Source organism: Barbus barbus (assembly GCF_936440315.1).
Source record: "Barbus barbus genome assembly, chromosome: 6".
Classification (NCBI taxonomy): domain Eukaryota; kingdom Metazoa; phylum Chordata; class Actinopteri; order Cypriniformes; family Cyprinidae; genus Barbus; species Barbus barbus.
Genome location: NC_136734.1, coordinates 20070716 through 20092586, shown reverse-complemented (window position 1 = coordinate 20092586; position 21871 = coordinate 20070716). Strand labels below are relative to the sequence as shown.

General features: G+C 37.7%; 1 protein-coding gene across 1 annotated transcript in view; it reads right to left on the bottom strand.

The window, feature by feature from the left end:
- The window catches only part of LOC306870799 (multiple C2 and transmembrane domain-containing protein 1-like), a gene marked incomplete at both ends in the record, with an annotated part of 154616 nt that extends 132971 nt beyond the window's left edge, over positions 1-21645 (bottom strand). The window contains one exon of the mRNA XM_079418217.1: positions 21133-21645. Coding sequence (XP_079274343.1) covers positions 21133-21645 — 513 coding nt within the window. The remainder of the gene's footprint in view (positions 1-21132) is intronic.
- Between the last annotated feature and the right edge of the window lie 226 nt (positions 21646-21871).

Here is a 21871-nt window from a genome sequence, read left to right as displayed (position 1 = left end):
CTACCAAACTCTTATTTTCTTCTGTTTTAATGGCATTCCAAGCAATTAGAATGAGATTAAACTTTAGTAATTAGTTGCTATTAATAAACAGCTGTAAGGTGTGGCTAAAGCTCTTAAGAAGCTGTTCCTTGTCGCATCCAATACGAACGATCAGAATGACTGGCATGCTGTTTTCAATTTTCACGTTCAGCATGACAGCGCAACAACCAGAGCATGTGTCTGAGATGATAAGATACTACGTACTAAAAGGAAGGACAGATGATATCGCTATTCCCTAACTGAATTCTGTGGGCAAAAGATAATTAACACCATTGTGCCACTTGCTGTATTGTTGAATACATTGTTCAATACTGCTGACAAAGATCGTACAAGAGCACTTTACCTTGCAATGCTGCTCTCTCTTGCATGTATCACACAGAACATGAATGTGATAAACAATAGTTCATTAGTTTTTCACATAATCCCTGATTAAAATAAACAGCATGTCCAAAATTATGGTTTGGTATTTCAGAAAGACACAATGTCAGTCATCATGGAAACAACTTCCACTCACACTTTTAAACGGCAGAAATATTTAAACTTTTGTATTACTGTGCGTTCAATCAATGTGAATGTGTTCATGCACAGCTATTCAAAAGTTTGGGGTCGGTAAGATATTTTTAAGAAAAATTTAATCTATTGAGCAAGGATGCATTACACTGATGAAAAGAGACAATAAAGACATTTATAATGTTACAGAAGAGTTCTATTCCAAAAAAACTTTTCTTTTGAATTTTCTATTTATCAACGAACCTCACCAAATTAATCCCACCAAGAATTCCACCAAAATTTTAAGCAGCACAATGTATTTTCCACATTAATAATAATAAGAAATGTTACTTGAACAGCAAATCAGCATATCAGAATGATTTCTGAAGGGTCATGTGACAGAAGACTGGAGTAATGACTGCTGGAAATTCACATTTGTTATCACAGAAATAAAATTACATATTAATTGCATAAAATACATATTATAAAAAGATTGTGTATTAAAATTACATAATAAAATATATTAAAATAGGAAACTTAATTTAAGTGGTAATAAAAGAGACATCTTTCAAAAAAATGAGACCACAAACTTTTGAGCAATAGTGTATGTTTCGAAAAGAGAAAAAGAGAGAGCCAAAACAGGAAGAAAATGCTTTTCTCAGGTGCTCAAGAAAGTAATGGATCTGTCAGTCAACAGTGAACAGCCTGCGTGATTTATAACTCACAAACACACACACACACACACTATTGCAATAAAGCATAATCTCTGCTCAGAGACATTTCAAATTATAGGTTAATCTCTTGGTCTGTCCTCTTTTAAAGCCAAGGCCAGTGTCCAGCACATAGTCAGAATTGTTCAAAAACAATAAAAAGCTCAGTTCAGGGACAAGTGAACTTAAATGTTTGTGACAAGTTATAGGGATGGAATTAAAATGTTTTTATATTTTTCTTTTATAGAATACATCATTTTTCCTGCTTTCAAACCTCAGAACTAGCTTCATGGGCAGTGATCTGACACACAGAGGGGTTATACTAAAGTTTGAATCCTGGCTTTTTGGTTTATCTGAGTCTTCAGTGGAAAATAAAAATTGTTTCTGCTTATAAATCACAGCTCTCTCTGCTCAAAATAAGAGATAAGGCAATTAATTTGTCTTTTTTGAGAACACAGAAACCACAAGCTCATTAAAGTCCCCCTATCATGGGTTATGAAAGGTTAAAGGTGCCATAGAATGCATTGATACAGTATTTTAAATTGTTCTCTGATATCTACACAGAAGGTATGTGGCTTAGGTAAGGGCAAAAAATCTCCAGAAACGATTTTACATGTCCATTTACAACCCTAGGATTTCTCCCTAGAATGAAATGGTCTGTTATTGGCTTATTTGGCAGGGTCATGAATAATAATGAGCTCTGCTCTGATTGGCTGTTTCACAGTACGGCTCATCAGCAAGAAGGAAGCACAGGGAGGAAAATATATATTTAAATACTTTCTCTCGCAGTTATATCGTCGGGTAATTATACTGTATATAAAACGCGGGCATCAGGGAGCCGTTATTAATATGCGAGGCATTGAAACTGCTTTTGAACGATCCATCGATCGCGTTATAGTTTCTCTTTCAAGAGACGTGATCACACAAACTATGTTTACATTATGGAGCAACAGTACTTACCACACATTTCACAAGATCAGATGCTTGTCAGTGGTGCTCAGGATCTGTAAGTCATTCGCCATCATCCTCATCTCTCCTTACTGAGAGTGAAATCGTATGTACTGTAACAGGCTACCGCTAGCAAGGAGCTAACCATGTCCCTTTAGTGGCTCGCGTTATTTGCTTTCTGTGCCTTCTGAATACAGACACCAACCCATCCCTGCACTTCACACCCCCTGCACGGCCTGGAACATAAAATTTATTTTGTTATTTTCGCTGTTGTCCGCGCTTGTTTATGTACAATACCTGCAGAGCTTCTGATGGTTCGGCCGGCTTAGAACAAGGGCGGGTTTATGCAAATGTTGGGGGCGTAGTGATCCCGACTGTTGCGTCACAGTCGGTGTTATGTTCTGACTCGCCTGTTTTTCAGTGGTCTTTTTTAATCACGAGATTTACATATGAAGGAGGAAACTATGGTGTTTGAGGCTCACTGTATGTCATTTCCATGTACAGAACTGTTATTATTTAAATATGCCAGGGTAAAGACAGTTTTTCATTCTATGGCACCTTTAATATTTTGGTTTTGGGAGTCCCCAACAACAGGTTGACATGCATGCAAGGTCAAAAAACACTTACATTGTCTTATAATATGCATTATAATTATAATTATTTTTATATTATTTATTTTGCTCAACGATTCCCAAGCCATTCGTTCAATGATTAATTTTTCCAAATCCTTCCTTTGCGTGACGCTAATCTGTGGTGATTGGTCCGATTTGGTCTCATTTTCATTTCATCAGGCCTGTAATGCCTGATAAAGCAGCGTTACCTTGGAAACCGCTATTTTAACGCTCCAAAAGCGGCATCTGGAACTGCAAGGCAAAATTATTTCTCGAAGGCCATTGCACAGAATTATTCCAACAGGCCTTAAACAGGCGGTTATTCAGCCACTTCTTAAAAAGCCTCATTTAGACCCTCTAGAACTGAAGAATTATCGGCTTGGTATGCATATATGGTATGCTTTTGATGCATACCATATCCAGCTTTTATTTATTTTTATTTTTTTGTCATTTGCCCATTCATTTTGATTATATGGAAACAAAATCTATTGTTTTCCACAGAAGAAGGAATTTCAAATAGGTTTGGAAAGACAAAATGTTATTAACATAGATGTACTATCTCTTTAAATTTTATTAAAAGCCCTGGCTCATATCTTGTGTCATGTTTAATCAATAAGCCCACAAATACATTGTTTAGACATCCAATCAATCATTTAAATGCAAACACTCACAAGGTATAGACAGCATCATGCAAGACATTATGGGTGGGATTTATTCTGATGTTACTGTGACAGTTGTGTGAAAGGCTCTGAAATAACAGTGAAGTCACTCCAAAAGCAAAAAATAACCCAAAAAGACTGCCTATCTCCTGAGAAAGATAAGCTGCAGTTCAATGTGTGTGCCAGAAGGTGGAGCCAAATCTATTCACACGGAGCATCCTTTCTGCTGTATTCCTGAAATTCCCCATGATGAAACTAGAACTGCTAGAACAAAGTAAAGTTACACATGCTCCCAGGATGTGACACAGCATCATGAATATTTAACAGCTGAGTGAATGATCCTACTTAACTCTCCTATTCTGACAGACTTGAATTGTGCATGACAGAGAGATCTGGATTTTGAAGACTTTCTAAGCAAGTTTCCTGAGGAGGTGCTAAAGCAACATTATATAACTTATACAACATTTATACTGCTCAGCTCAAAACCTTAAACCTGGTCATATTAAAATATAAGAAATATTTACTTGATATTTTTAATTTGAGGCACTACATCTAAGCAAATGACAAATACAGCCCTGTAAAGACCATGTAAAAAAGTTTTTCTTGTAATTGTGATATATATTACATTATTTAAACCTTTAAATTGTTTTTAACTTGTGATAAATCACCACATTGTGAAATCACATAATATGACTCAAAATTACCAATACCAATATTTATCCTGAAACAGATAGAAGCTGTCGTGGGAGTTGGTATTGGAGGGACGGTCATTTTAGAAAGTATTTTATTAGACAAAAATAAATAAATTCTGCAGTGCTGAATGAATTATCAATATTTTTGGCTCATTTTCCCAGAAAAGAAAGAGTGAAGTCGTTGTGTGTATTATCTGTTAAAAGTGATTTTTATACAACAGCAAAAGGATTCACAGACTTTTTTGTAAAATATTTACCTGTACTACCCCCTGATATTTCAAAATAACATTTCTAATATCTCTAATACAAATCATTTTCATATTTATGGTTCTTTGATATCAGTTCACAGGACTCAGTTTGGGACATCCTGCATTAGCATACAGATGACGTGCACTAAAACCTATAAAACTTTCATATATGAATTTCATGGGGCCTTGAACTAAGAGGGATTAAAACACTATTTAATTAAATAACGTGTACAGTCTAACACTCCTTACAGCAGCAGTTGAACATTTATAACAATCCAGCTTCACCTCTAATTACAGGTTATCAGAGTAAAGCAGACTCTTAGTATAATCTGAGACCAGTGTGTGGAATGTTACTTCAGCGGTTTGTTAGACTACAGTCTGAAAGCAGGTATTACGGAGGAAACGATGAGCACCAAATGAGACTTAGACTGTGCGGTGTAGTAGAGTCTTGTTTGTCAATGCTGTATTTTATGTTTTGTCTTCACAAACATGCTAGAGGTGCAGTGAGTGTCTTTAAATCTGTAGCGTGTAATATAGTGGGTGAAATCTGGGGCACGTTCAGGCCCAACGTTTTGCTCCGGTTTCCGGGTTGTACGACATGTTTCCTGGAAACGGTGTGCAATGGGGTTTGAGATACGTTTTCTCTTGTTTGGACGGTGTGTCAAAAATGTCAGCCCAATCAGCAGCAACGTGTTTATAAACCATGCGGTATTAAAGAGACAGATCGCACTATAGGTCCAAGTGAAGTCGTTTAAGGTCCAAGTGTCCGCTGCAGCTCAGTATGCGCAACAATTGAAGATATTAGAAGACAAGTTTGTCGTAAGAGTTTTACAGTAACATAGCATATCAACATGACGATGATGAATTTGTAAGTAAATGTAATTAACATCTAAATAAATTCACAAGAGCAAGTATATTGTTTGCACATGTTTATTTACATTAAAGGCAAAATAACTGAAATAATAAGAGCACAAGTATAAATCTGGAACTTCTTTAAGTCTGTCTAAATATCATGTAGTAATTGCAATGCCTTCTGGTCCATATCTTTTCCTTAGGAAGGTGTGCTAGACACTGATTAATGTAACATGAAAATACTATACATATTTATATATTTTGCTATTGTATTGTGGAGTGACACTTTCATAAACTTTTCTATCCTCCTCTGATTATATAATGGTAAATATTACAATATCATAGCACAACAACAGTGATCAGCAATAATGATAAGCCTAATACTCACAATAAAAATAATAAGGTCATATAGATCATAGCACAGTCTCGGAGGTAAGAAGTGGATTATCCTTCACCTGAAATTTCTTTTCATCCTGAAATGCGAGGCAAATGTTGGATCACAATAATTAGGAACCACAGTTTCCACAAATCCCTTCCCTCGATTGGGACGTTCTCTTTTATTCTGGACGGCAAGGGCAGTGCCTGTAACATCCAGCGTATTTTGCAGTATTAAAAATGTATTTTATCAGGCTCTGAAAATTCTTCAAAAAGAATACAAAGAATGGCCTTCTCAGCTGCCATAATTGTAACACTTACGTCATCAGAACAGGGTGATCAACGCATCACCGTTTCCGTTTAATAAACGTTTTGCACCGTTTTTTCGGGGCTGAACGCAGCCCTGGTCTGGTAACCACAAGACTGCAGGGTTAAACCTGCATGGGACAATCATTTATCTATGTCCACCAGTATGTCCTCGAGCACTTCATCCCAAAGCAGGACTGTCCCTGTGGTTTAACATGGTGCTGTTTGGTGACAAGGTTATGGAAATAAATTCCACTGACCCACTCATGGAGCAATAAAAATGACTGCCTAGGATGCTTTTATGACACACAAGGAAATCTAATATTGAGAAACTCTGAATGCAACATTTGGAAATCTAACCTTTAAATCATGATTAGGCCTTAAAGGCATGCATTTAGCTGTATCTTATTTGTCCTATCAGCTTCAATAGTCTTGGACTTTATACTGACATCTATTGGTGTGGATGCATGCAAAACTTCTGATGTTTGATTGCAAAGCTGTTGGGTTATGTTGGGTTAAATGTTTGACAGCTGGGTGAAAGCAATATGTTTGTTTCATATAGTGCTATTCTATATTCTGATATAGTGTCAATTATATGACATAGCTGGTCATGTGATCTGAACATGGTGGCATCCATGGGGGAAATAAAACAAAATAAAAAGGGCTTTTTCTAGAAAGTTACGAGTCCTTATCTAATGTGAATGAACGTCAAATTTATATTATATTATTATATTTAAAGTGAAAGTTCAGTCCAAAATGAAAATTCTGTCATCAGTTTCTTACCCATAAGACTCATTTATCTTCAAACACAAATAAAGAGATTTCAATGCAGCCTGAGAGGTTTCTGTCCCTCCATTGAAAGTCCACGCAACCAAAATTTTTCTTTTTTTTAGATTAGATTAGATTCAACTTTATTGTCATTTATGCAGAGTACAAGTACAGAGCTAATGAAATGCAGTCAGCATCTAACCAGAAGTGCAAGAATATAGTGTTTTATATACATATAAGTGCAGAGTAAATGAAGATAAGATTTACAGAATGTACAGTGGAATTGCTATATACAGTATTGAGCAGAGTATATACAGAATATAAATAGGAATGCAATGTAGGGATTGTATGTACATTATGAACAGAGCAATGTAGGATTATATACATTATGAACAGCAGAAACGTGAGAACAGTGGTAATAAATAAATACAGCTGGATGAGTGTGCAAAATATTGATAGAACAATGTATTCTATGCAAAATAGCAGTAGTGCAATATTTTATAGAAATAGTTTACTGTGCTTTGTATAGTAACAACTTTATACAGTTTATAGTGTAATAACTTGTGCAGTCTGTGCAAAAATATGAGTAGTGCAAATGCATGTGTGTAAAGTACTGTGACCAGTGCAGTAATAAGCAGGTGCAGGTTAGATTAGTGGTGTGGCGTTCAGAAGTGTCACAGCCTCGGGGAAGAAGCTCTTCCTGAGCCTACTAGTGCGAGAGCGTAGGCACCTGTAACGCCTGCCGGATGGAAGGAGGGTGAAAAGTCCATGGTTAGGGTGAGAGGCATCCTTGATGATGTTTCTTGCCCTGCCCAGACAGCGCTTATGATAAATGTTCTCAATGGAAGTTAACTGGGTGCCGGTGATCCGTTGAGCAGTTTTCACCACCCGCTGGAGTGCTTTGCGGTCAGATGCGGAGCAATTGCTGTACCATACTGAGATGCAGTTCGTGAGTATGCTTTCAATGGTACAGCGGTAGAATTCCACAAGGATCCTGGGATTCAGGTGAACTTTCTTAAGGCTCCTTAAGAAGTAAAGGCGCTGCTGTGCCTTTTTGACCAGAGTGGAGGTGTTATGGGACCAGGTGAGGTCATCAGAGATGTGGATGCCAAGGAACTTGAAACTCGACACACGCTCCACTTCAGCTCCGTTGATGTAGATGGGTGTGTGTGCATGACTCCTAGTCCGCCTGAAGTCCACAATGATCTCCTTTGTCTTCTGGGTGTTTAGCTGTAGATTGTTGGTGGCACACCACACAGCCAGGTGCTGTACCTCATCCCTGTAGGCTGATTCATCGTCATCCTTGATCAGACCTACCACCGTGGTGTCATCTGCAAATTTAATTATGGTGTTGGAGCCATAAACAGGAACACAGTCATGGGTGAAGAGGGAGTACAGGAGAGGGCTCAGTATGCAGCCCTGTGGCACGCCGGTGTTCAGGGTGATGATGGAGGAGGAGAGGTTATCTAACTTAACGGACTGAGGTCTGTTAGTCAGAAAATCTAGAATCCAATTGCAGATGGGTGTGCTGATTCCAAGCTGGCTGAGCTTGGAGATCAGCTTGGAGGGGATTACTGTATTAAATGCAGAACTGAAGTCTATGAACAGCATTCTCACATGTGTGTTTTGACTGTCCAGGTGGGTGAGGGCAGAGTGAAGTGCTGTTGAGATGGCGTCCTCTGTTGACCTATTGTGGCGATAGGCAAATTGGAATGGGTCTAGTGTAGCAGGGAGACAGGATTTTAAGTGGGATGCAACCAGTTTCTCAAAACACTTGGCAATGATGGGGGTGAGTGCAACAGGACGGAAGTCGTTAGGGACCGAGGCAGTGGAATGTTTCGGTACTGGTACGATGGTTCGGTAAAGAAGATGGTTTTCTTCTTTCTTCTGACTTTGGAGGCTTTCACACTAGCACTTTTGGTATGCACCTGGGTTCATTTGACATCAGAGTTTGGTTTGTTTGGAAAATGTAAACACTGTTTTCTGAACTCAGATGTGCACCTGCAAACCATACAGTACCTGAGTCCACCTAAAAAGGGTGGTATGGTTTGCTTCTGATGTAAAAGCAATCATACTGAATCACAGAAGTGAACCACTAAAATGTCATATGAATTGGTCAAACTGTGTATTTATGTGTTTACTTACTTTCCTGAAAAGTGTGACTGCCACACTGCAAGCAGAGAAAATTTATATCTCATTTCTGCTCACAGAAATCGACTCCTGCACTCCTTCATTTGTACCTTCGCGTTATAGTCGTGACAAATAGATGCATGTGTCATTCTGTGTTGGTGCTTTGGAAATGAATCAATTTTAAAAATCAGAGGTACGAAAATGAAGCAAGCAAGCAAGGGAGGGGGAGCATTAAAACTTGGGTTCAGACCTCTTGTCATGTGACTGATGTTAGATTCCTTGGATTTTGCCGAGAACATGAATACCAATTTGACCCTTTGCAAAAACCCACCTTCCTTAGTTACTGTTGCTATGTCTGACAAGCCATGCCGCTTTCACACTACACATCATGTTCTCACGCAGTAAAAAATACACCACAGAGCAAAAGGAAACTGACAACATGCCGACAGACAAAACAGAGCAGGTTACTCCTAGTAAGAAACAAGGTTTCAGTTTTTGAATGTTTAATTTTTTTAAGAAATTCAAACAATAAATACCGTTTTGTGGCTCTTGTGGCTCTTTGTGGCTAATGTGTCGTGACAGATCAATGTATTGCCTCAGTTCAAGTGGCACGTGAACCAATCGTCTTTTCATATTTAAAGCATGAAATAAACATAAATGAACATCAGAACATATCAGAACAAAGACGACAACACACACAATTTTTCAAGTTTAAGTCCACTGAAGTTAATCTACTCTCCTGTCTGATTTGTTTGTCGGGCAGGATGGCGCATTCAGTGTTATGATTGGTCAGATCGTCTGTCAATCAAGCTGCGTGTGAACGGTCAGTTATGCCATAATCAGCTGAACTTCCGCCATTTTGATTTATGTTTAAATCCTATTCTTCCTAGACCTTTGGTCCAGTTTTTACCAAATTTGACCCAAATCATCTTCAGACCATGCTGGTAAAAAGTTATGGATTTTGTGTCAATAGGCAAAATGGTTTTCATTTACCCCATTAACAAATTTGATAGCATCATGCCAAAATGCATCTGAGGCTGTATCTCTGCAAAGCTTTGACATGCTGACCAAGCTTTATGTGTGCCATTGTCACCGCACACTGACCACACACCACATCAGTTTGATACCAGTGTCACCTATTGGTCAAAATATAAAAACCATTAAATCATATTACTAATGATTGAATTTATGAGTTTTCAGACAGTTTCAGTTAAATCACCTTAAAATATATTTTCTTCATTGTTGTGTTTGGTCTTATCCTGCGTGCCATGCTTGCTCCTCATTCTGCCTCTGTTGTGCTTGGCCCCATAATTGCTGCTTGCAGCAGGATTTGTTTGTTATTGTACATTTTTGATTTGAGCTAAAACATGCAAATACTTAACTACTGACACAGTATTTGAGAAATACTCTCTGTGACAGAACTCGAAATTCAGTTTCATGCACATCAGCAGTAATGTGACGTGCCAGCTAATATGGCTGGAAACAGAGGTCAAGTAAGAGTAGTCAGCCTAATGGTACACAGCTTCTAAGGATCACGCTTTTTGTATTATTATTTTATTTTATTCTATTATTAATTAATTTTTTAATATATATGTGTGTATTAAAAATACCATCCCCGCAATAAGAATGACGCCGAGTCAAATTAAGATAAAGATGTGTTCTCACGTCTGGAGTGTTTATTGAACCAATCAGATAAGAGTAAATTGAGAGTCAAGGAGAGCCTCATTTGATTGGCTGCGAGAAGAAGGTCCCGCCTTCCACTCACGCTTGCGAATCTGAAATCAGTGAGAGAATCGTGGCAAAACTGCAAGTGCAAAGACGCAGACGTAAATAGCGGGTTATTTGGGGAACATTTTGCCCTACGCACACAAGACAGTTGCAACGATTTTTTTTCTCCACACACATATTGGTTTTACGCGGTCAATCCGTATTACAGCTCTTGATGCGGTTGTTTTCGCTTGCAAAACGCTGTGCACAGGCTTGCAATACTTTTGGCTGTATTTGGGCGAAACAACAGTGCCAAAAGTGTAAGCGCGGAAAAATGGAAGTCAGAAGAATACAGATGATTATTTATTTTGCCTTAGCATGAAGTTGCAGTTTCACAATACATGAATTACACTTACAAAAATCAGTAAAAGGCTGCAAATCTTTTTTTCTTACACTTGAAACGCGATTTACACTTTTAAAAAAAAAAATCTTGAGCGTGCAAAATTCATTTACACTTGCTATCTTATGTACACTTTCACAAATTTTACCCTGCGCATGCGAATTTTTTTGACGTTTATTCAATAATTTCTTCTCTTCCGTGTCAGTCTTTGATGCACATTCAGGAGATCTTGACATATGCGTATGGCGCTGCTAACGCAGGAGCTGGCATTCTGAGGTAGTTAAAGCCGATAAAGTTGTTATTTTTGTTTTCATTGCACAAAAAGTACAATACAAAAAGTATTCTCGTAGCTTCATAAAATTAAGGTCGAACCACTGACTATTTTAACAATGTCCTAACTACCTTTCTGTCCCTTGAACATACAGCTGCATTGATGTCTATGCAGGGTCAGAAAGCTCTCGGATTTCATCAAAAATATCTTAATTTATGTTGAAGATGAATGAAGGTCCCACAGATTTGGAACGACATGAGTGTAAGTAATTAAAGGTGGGGTATGTAATTTTTCAAAAACACTTTAGAAAACTGAGTCGGGGCCAAGAAACAAAGTTGAAGCCAAAACAAACTTGTAGCCAATCAGCAGTAAGGGGCGTGTTTATTCATGATATGGAGGAGAGAGCGTTCAGTGAACAGCCGAGCCGAGTGACAGAAAGATAGAGATGGCGAATAAAAAACAAAAGAGGAAAAAGTCTGCGGAGCGAAAGGCAAGAAGTAGGACCCGTGTAAATATCGGATCAGCTTTCCAGCGCAAGAGAGAACTCAAGGAGCGGAAGGCCTGCGATCGGATGCAGAGGTTGCTTAGTTTCTTCCCAATAGGTGAGTAACACCGTGTCTTCACCGGACGTGCCGTGACGCAACAGTAAAGTCTGCCTACACTGGTCACATGTATTTAAGACAGGAATGTAGTTGTTTAAAACTCAAATCTGCGGTTTATTTATAAAAACAGTGCCTATTTGAAAATGTGCTTTGCCGATTTCGGAGACGTGAGCTCCACGTGATCACTGGGCGCTCAGTGCTCATGTATCCCGAAGAGAAGAGCATAACCTCGGCTAGTCCTTCTGACATTTGCCGCTGGCTCTGATGTCTCTGTAGTGGTTAAAGTAGTGGTTAAACATAAGATATTATTCGTTTTGGGTAAATCTAACAGGTAATCTTTGGTCTTTATTCTATTGTTCTATTACTATGTTAAAATGAAAATGAAAACATGCAAAGTGTGATATAATATTTTTGGGGTATAGGGGCGTGTTTGTTTTGGTGATTTCAAAAATCAACATTGGCTTCCAGAAATCACTTACCTTGCCTTTAATAATACAATTTTCATTTTTGGGTGAACTATCTCTTTAAATAACTGAGACATATCCCCTAAACCTAAACTAAAATTGAGCAGTTGTGCCATTCGTTTTTAAGGTTACGCAAACAAATAGCATGTGCCTGAACATCATCACCTAACAAAGCCTGGATGTGCTCTAGCTTGTGCTACACAAACAAACAGTGCAATATGGGCAGTCATGGAGCCCAGTGGAGCGGCACATCCATCCACACAACTGCTAATTGATGTCCAGTGTGCCTGAGAGGTAATGCGAATCACATTTGCCTCTATGCAAACAGCTCTGTGCTAGACTCAGCCCTGTGCAAATGCGATTTCACACAGCGGCGAACAGGCCAGCATTTAATTATACAGTTTATACACTATAGTTTATATACGATTTATTTAGCTTCAAGAAGACTATGCGTCTCTCATTGGTCATTATTTTTTAATCTTTATATTTTTAATTGACGTAAATCCATGGTGTGTGAGGCAATCTTTAAATCATGTGATAAAATTCAGTTTTAAGAGAGTTCAAGGAGGAGGACTGTTTTTTATAGGGAGGTGTGAAAGTGCAGCTAAACACCCCTACGATACAATTTATCTTAATAATACTACATCACTGCAACACTATTACTACCACTATCAGCCATTACCAAGAAATTTACAGATTAAGATTATGTTGCCACAGCTGCTATTTCCTCAGAGACCAGCCCACAAGTGACCATATTCAATTTGACGAAACAAGGCTGTGACCATATTCAAGAATGAAACAAGGCTGTAAGGGTTATAGGTTAAAACCTTGCCTGGAAAGCATCTTGTCATTGCAACCACAAGAAACCCACATTTGAGATAACAGTCCTTTTAAATGCTACAAATAGGTATCACAATATTATAAAGTACAACATGAAAAATGAACATTCATTTTGAGATTTGCTATAGATTATATTTAAAAGTGTTATTAAATTGTTTTTTAAAGTATTTGTATTTATTAAAATATTTTTAAAGATAAATTAGATGACGCCAATATTAATCTAAATATAAAATATGGGAAATGGGCATGAACATTTAAATGAATAAATATGAAATAATTTTTTTATACCACTATAAAGAACGTTTTGTGCAACTGGAAGTTTCAATTAATGTTTAAGATTATGATAGAACCATTATTTTTAAAAGTGAATAACAGTATATTTTTCATATTTCTATTTGCTACAGCTGCCTCATTAAAAAATAAAACACACACATAAACAATAATAGGACTGCAAGTAAAACAATATTTCCAAAGGCTTCCTTCACTGCAACATTTCCTATGATTTCTTCTACTCATATAAACAAGTTATCGCAGGTTATCACAAGAGTGAGTTCAAATTGCATCTGTGGTAATAAATTGCCCTGTTTCACAAGCATCTATTTTGAAATTAGAATCAGAATGTCCTTATTTTCTGCAGAAAACCCCACCATTAATTACTGATGTTCACAACTTCTACAAAACAAGAAGTAGATCCTGAGCATCACTACAGCAGACAAACACACAATGGCCTGGAGTAGGAACTTACACACTCCATTCTGGATCAACACGACCTGCAACAGCACATACACACCACAGTTGTTCTGATGACAATGGTAGAAATCCAAAACACATTTTATCCAGTGGGTCTACATAATGCTCACTGAACCCAACAGCAGACACTGCTGCCCTTTATAGCACACGGCTCATGCACATTCATTAGCCCTTTTAAGAGACATACAAACATATTCACATGAGAAGCAGAGGTGTGTTTCATAGGCTTCATTTGCAAGTGCATTTAGACCATCTCTTCTTGATAACTTCCATTGAACTGCAAATTATTTGCTGAATTACCATGTTAAAACATTTAATAAAGAGACGCCTTTATCTTGTAAATATTCACCTGTTCCTTTCTAAACATGTTGTCATACCACATACACTAAACAACAGACTAGTGATGTGTAGGGTTACATTGCAATTATTGTAAAATAACGCCATGAAGGCCTTTCATGCTGTAATTTGTTAGCCACTGTTTGATAAAAATAAAAGCAAAGGACAAAAAATTGTTTTATAGTGGATGCACTTCATGTGCTTTCAACAGACCGACAGAAGAGCCTAGCGCAGTCTAATAAATATATAAATTACCCAGAGAACAGACTGCACATAGTGCCGCTGTTTCAACCATACAGCAGATTTACCTTGTAATTTCTAATTAAATAATTATATAATTAGTTGACAATTAAGTATTAAACCAATTACGTCAAAAGAAAAAAAATAATTAAATCCTTTCATATTTATTAATTGTCTGCCATAATTAAATAAATAAATAATGAATTTAAAAAAGAGAAGATGAACAACCATTGTTTTGTTTTTTTCTTTATTGACTTGATTAATGAGTTCAAGAAAGTTTCATTGATAGGACAATTAAAATGCACGCTCTTTTTTTAATTATTTAAATATATATATAATATTATATTAAACATCTCAGAGCTGATTAAATGAATAAAAATGAATTGTACTGAGGAAACAACAAATGTTTAATGTTCAAGAAAGTCTATTCCCTTTCATCTCAGTGGCAGTTGCTTGGCTGACACAGGACCACCTGGAGGCACACAAAGGGACATTTGCCATTTTTGCTCATGAAGCCAGAGTAAATCACCTGAGCTTTAAATGCCATGTGACTAACAAACCACAGAAAAATTACGTCATTGCAATGCTGATTGGCTGATGGCACCACAAGAATGTGCAAAATACCAAACATTTGCGTAATTCAAAATATGTGTAAAACAATCTGTAAACTCATAAACAATCTGAGTGAAAAATCTATATGGAAAATTCCCTTATATTCATTGGGCCGTATTTTTACAGACCTTTCTTGAAGTGTATCCTGACTTGTGACCAAAGCTGGATTGGTAATCTGACATACCGTTTCCCAGTGGGCTGGCGCACTTTGGGGCAGATACAGGTTTGTTTGTTTTTTTGGCCAAGAACTGGCCCATCATGCAGAGAAAGCAGCCCATTGTTTTGTGTTGTATTACTTCAGACCTGTAAATATTTTGAAATATTACAAGTCTATAACCAGGAAATTAACAGAGGCCAGAGACGGGACACAAGAATAAACACGTAATTAGAACTATTTGAATAAAATCTTAAATATTGAATTTGGGGAGGAGGTTTATATGAATGTTTCTCAGACTTCTTCAGAAAAGTTTCAATAGCATTTTCTTTTCATATATGGGTGGTGGCATGGGTTTGGCTGCTTAGACCAAAAATGCCAAGGCTGATTGTGACATCAGGTCTATTTCACTCTTTTAAGAGCATCCACTAACAGAACTTCTATAAATATACTACCATACACATACTGCAACTGCATATTACTATATATTATAAAATAACTGCAATTGATAAGTAAATTGACAAAATACACATCTTTTGAATCCCTGCAAATAGAGAAAGATGCCTGCCAAATAATGTAGCAAAGGCATCTAACAGCAGTGGCTATTTAGATCATGTTAACACTTGACTCCTTGGTTGAAATAAGCAAAAAACAAACAATATTTGGTTCATTTCCACTTTTTTTATATTAATATCCAAGCCTGCAAAACACAACACCACAAAAACAAAGGACTCAACTTGAAGAATTGCTCATGAAGAAAAACCTTGGTTTACTGCCAGCGTCTTGTTAGTCTTATCTATTACCCAAATCTCAACACAAAGATATGAGATAACAACCCTACACAGTCAATAGATCTAGAAAAACCCCTGAGTCATCCTGGCATGTGTGTCCATCTCATTTGTGCAGGGCATGACGATATTAGACCAGCATTTCTGCTCCAGGCAGAGAAACACTACAACATTAAGCCAAGCAGCCTGTGAGAAAACATTTTCTGATGTTATGTGGTTTACACATTTCAGATCATTTCCTATGTGCCCCTGGGGGGAGGATGTTGATGAAATCTTTGATGGTATGGAGTATTCATATTAGTGATCAAAGGCCTCCAGTCACAGAAAAGCACAACCTATTCTGTGTGTCAGGAAATATGACTCAAACATCTCGCTACACATAATCTGACTAAGAAGTGTTAATCGCAGTGCTTTGAAACTCAGTTAAACAGGACTAATAAAGCTACCTCAAATTACATACACTACTCATTATATATAGTAAGGTCCAGAAAGTGGAAAAGTGCAGTTTACCTTGACGTAGACATTAGACTAATGAAAAGACACAAAAGACTCATGAGGGAACATGGAGTAGTGAAGATTCATTAGCTTTTAAGTGACCAGCTATGGCCATTAATAAAGCAGCACGTGTGTCAAAACTAAGATGATGAAAAATTCAAAAGAACCAAATTAAGCCAACCAATAAAGATTGTGAAGCCTACAAGACTGAACTGAGAAAACATTTTCACCGTACTATTGTTTGCAAAACTAAGGTGGAAAATGTCAATTTAAGTGGCTTTAGAAGAGTTAAGATAATTCCACATGTCACAGCCGAGCAAGATTGTTATTGATAGGCATGGCATGAATCACAATTATGCAAGATACATGTGAAATTTTATTTTATATACAACAAGAATAAATAACTTACATTTTAGACACAATAATGTCCCAGTTAGTTTGTATAATTTCGCTCAGCCAACAAAAATAGTTCCACACAAAGTTGTGTCCAAGCAGCACACAACAGTATTTGTTTCCAGAATGATTCAGTGTTTGAATCGGTTGAGTGAATGATTCAATGACTCATTTATTTAAAGGTCACCTGATCGTCCTGAAAGGGTTAGTTAACACAAAAATGATTACCCCATGATTTATTCATCCTCAAGGCATCCTAGGTGTATATGACTTTCTTCTTTCAGAAAAATCCAATTGGAGTTATATTATAGCATGTGCATATGTCCTGCATCATCCGCCCGGAACGGCTTCTGTGTACGACAGATAGTGCAAGAGTAGAAAAAACTGTTTATAAGGTTTTAAATATGAATATTTTTCTTACAAAAACGCATTGATTCACTACAGGAGGCCTTTATTTACCCCATGGATTTATTGGACTTCTTTTGGACTGTTGAACAAAAACACCCACCCACTGCCATTATAAAGCTTGGAAGAGCCAGGACATTTTTTTTAATATAACTTCAATTGGAAGAAGAAAGAAAGTCATATACACCTATAGGATGCCTTGAGGGTGAGTAAATCATGGGGTAATTTTCATCTTTCGGTGAACTAACCCTTTAATCTGTATTTGAACAAATCGTTTGAATGAATGAATCAATGAATCACATCTAAAGACATTTGCTTGTCGCCACCTACTGGCTGTAACAAAATTCTGTAAGCATGCAGAAAGAGTCACTGAAAATCCCTACCAAACTGACTTGCTGTCTTAAAGGGGACATCAGACGCAAAATTCACTTTTACATGGTGTTTCAACATAAATGTGTGTTAGCATACACAACCACCCTATAATGATAAAAATCCACCCAGTACTTTTTTTTAAATCCCCAAAAATCATGTGCACTGTCTCAGATCAAGCTCTTCTCAGAATCTGGCAGAGTGACGTCACACAGGCACAGGCCCCTCCCACAACTATTGATGAACACTGCCGTTTTAGCATAGACCCGCCCTGAGTGATCTATCAACAGTCCACAATTGTTTCGACGCTGGAGCAGGTGTAAACAACAATGTCTCCTAAGCGATTGTGGTGTTTTGTTGTTGGATGTTAGAATGAACATAGCGGTCATCATTTACTCCCAACATCTAAGCCACTGAAGACGCAGTGGATTATATTTCTTTTTTAAGGGAATGTGTGTGTGTGTGTGTGTGTGTGTGTGTGTGTGTGTGTCCCCCCCGTCTAAATACGTCTGTGTTTGCACCAATCATTCGTGGTCCAGCTTCACCTACAGAAGAAGTATAAGTTTTTTTTTTTTATGAATCTTTGCAAATAGCCTTTCCTAATAATGTGCTAGTTAGTAAGTTCCAGAATGAATGTGGCTAAAGTTTACAGTCTCAGAGAACTGCTTGTCACCCCATGGAAGAGAGGGGCGGGGTGAGCAGAGCTCATTAGCATTTAAAGGAGCATGCACCGAAATGGGTCGCTGTGAACAGAGCTGTTTTTGACGAGGTAAAAAAGGGTCTTGTTTTACACTACCATTGAGAAATTTTAACCAAAGTATGTCATAGACTTTTCATGAAGACCCTAAAGAATCATACCAACTTGTGTGAAATGACCCACTTACATAAAGTAAAGTATAATGACTAATTATTTAATTTATTTTTAATTTTTTTTATATATACAGTAACTACGTATACTAAACCAAGTGGACAGTCTAAATAATTAAAGATTATGCAGCCCTGACACTTCAATAAGACAAGTCAGCATATTGGCACAAATTATTGTCTCAGAGCCAGAAAGTACACCGACTGCCAGAAGCTTCTTCCACTCTCAGCTGGTGACAGAAACTTCCATGGTGAGGTAATAAAAACGTGATGACGTGGCACAAGAGGACTGCCATGAGCAGTAGTGGTTGTACGCACTCTTCACTTATGACCTTACCTAATCTGCTCTACAGTGACATTGCATTGATCTATATCTAACAGTCGCTCTATGAGAAATAAGCCCTATTTGTTACATTTTCAAACAGAATAAACAGAAGAACAGAACCTCAGTATGGCAGCAAGGTATTATATAATTGCTATGGAGGAAAGATATGGTAGAGGGTGTAATTATGGATCAGGCTAAATGGGTCACTGATTCTTTCATTGCCTTTTCTGCATACAATGTCACTGAACTTCTCAAACCCACATATTGTATCATATTACGTGCAGAGATTTTGATCTTTCCATGAATATCTGAGACTTCGTATAAGTAGCCTAATGTAAATTGCCTACATTGAAAACATGACTATTTTTTATTTGTTTTGTTTTGATTTTTTGTTTTTTAAAGATGACTTATACAAATGGTAATATATATATCCCTCTGAGTTTGAAGAAGGTAGTTATTCTGCAGTGTTGCTGACCAGACCATGTAGATAAGTTTGTTTCTTCATTGCAAAAAAAAAGCCTCTATCCATAATAGTGCTTTCTTCAGGGAAAAGGTCCTTTGAATTAGGAGAGAAATATGCACAGATCAAGTTTCAAATATAGTTCACAGTTGTAAACAAATGCCAGAAGAGGCTATTTAAAATTAAAACGCCTTAATGACAGATTTGTTTATTACAAACATGTAGATTTTCACTTCATAAGAGATTAACAGACTGATAGACTGGAGTCGTGTGGATTATTGTGATGTTTTTATTATCTGTTTGTACTCTCATTTTGACAGCACCCATTCACTGCTATTGGTAAGTAATGTAATAATAAATTTCTCCAATTTCTGTTCTGATGAAGAATCAAACTCATCTACATCTCGGATGGCCTGAGGGTGAGTACATTTTCAGCACTTTTTTTGTGAACTATCACTTAAATAAATATAAGCCCCTCAAATAATTAAGCATAAGTATTTATTCTCTTTCTGCAGCATTACATCAAAAAATCTCAACAAACTTTTAAACTCCGACATTCTAAATTATTCAACCACCGATCTTGCTGTCTATTCATTTTTAACATGACCAATTGGGATTCACAAAATAATGAAATGAAGGGCCAATTAATAAACTGATAGCCTAAAAAACAGGTTCTCTTTCGCAACAAGGTCAATGCTTAAAACTTAAAATAGTACTGTTGATAAGAGAATTGCTGTGAAATTAAGTATTGCTTTCTCTTGCATTTCCATTGTTTGAAAAAATAGATCAAATAAAAAAAAACTAATTGACATTCTTATACCTGAAAAAACTTTATAATGTCCTGTTTATGCCATTGATTACATTCAACAGCTGATTTCATTTATTTACTGTTAATTAATATTTGCACAAAGTGAATAATGCCTCCAATGTGAAACAGCCGACAACCTGCAGCAGTTTTCAGCCAAGACTTTAAAGCTTCAACTCTTTGCACTAGTTGCACCTAAGATTGCAGATAAGAAGTATTCAGAAGTTTGCTTTGTTGCACATAACAGCCTCATTAAGGCAGATATGTCATTTCAAACGGCTGGGATATTTGTATATCAGGTGTGACAACCACAAAAGCTGCTACATGTTAACAACATCACTATTTAAAGGCTTTTAAGGCAATGACTATCATTCTCATGACACAGATCCAGGGGTGCAGTGGCAGGAGTGCAATCTCTGTAAAACTTTTATCCAGTATTTAGAAACAATTGGGAAAATCATGGGGAATGTATTATGGGAATCCTTATGTGATGAACTTCACTTGTGGTCACTCTGCTAGGATACTTGTGTAAACTTGAGGAAAAAATGACTACATACATTCATCACAAGTGACACTGACACTAGTTAGTTAAAAGTATTTGCAAAAATGGCTGTGAAAAGTAAAGTTAGTAAAGGTCTGTAATAGATGCCATAGCAGATGGCATTGGTTTGATATGCTGTTATCTAATGCAGTGACATTGAAGTGTGGCTTAAGTGGCTAAATACAAGGGGCCACTGAATGTGACAATTGTGAGATCTTGTTAATTAAGTTACTTCTTAGTCTCTCTAAAGCACAAATCAGTACGCTACACAAGAAGGGAATCGGCAGCACCACACATTGACAGATCAGTCAACAATGTTAACTGCTGTCTAAATACCCCACATGGGAGATGACCAGACGATATTCAATTTGCAGGTCAGTTAATGAGAAGACAGTGAAGCGTGAAGAAAAAAAAATTTCTCAGGATGCAAAAAGCTCACTCATGTCACTTTCCTGTTTATCTTGTGTTTTAAAAGCACACTTACCAGGTCACTAGCGTTTTTAGCCAGCTCATCCTCACTGGATGCTGCCGAATCCACCACCAGCTTCTGGAAGCAAGTCGAGCCCAAGGACGAGCTCTTCTGCTGGGACATCACCAGATGAGACACCAGCAGCTTCGGGCTTCCGTGCGCAGAGACGGAAATCTCCGGTTTACTGGCTGAAGTTCCATCAGCAGCGGCCAGCGGTGAGATCCCGAGCCCTTTACCAGCGCTGGAGTCCGGCTGCTCGCACAGGGTCCTGTCGCCTACGAAAGACGGCGGAGTTGAGCAGCACAGATTGGGCTGCGAGGACGAGAAGACCCGGTCCAGGACCTGTTTCTTCTTTCTTTTAAACATACACAACCCGCTTTCTTTTTTATCATCCCCGCTGCGTCGTTCGGACCCCAGTTTGGGGCTCAAAAACGGTTTGGTCTTCTCTTGGAAATTCCTCCACATCCTTCTCTGGTAGGACGTTGATTGCGGGTCTTTGGCGCTGCCATCCTTGTGTTTCTCCTCCATGGTTCCTGTCCAGCAGCAGCAGCGGCGGCAGCAGGCTGTTAGCGCGCGGAGCACCAGTGACACTGAAGCGCGCGGGCGAGCGCACAGGAGCGCGTGCTCTCGATCGCAAATGACACATGGGCACTTACAACACATTCACTTTAGCCTATCTGGTGATGCTGCTACTAGTGACATTATTCAGAGGGTCTTCCACGGCACCTTAACCTTAAAGTCTAAACTAAAACCT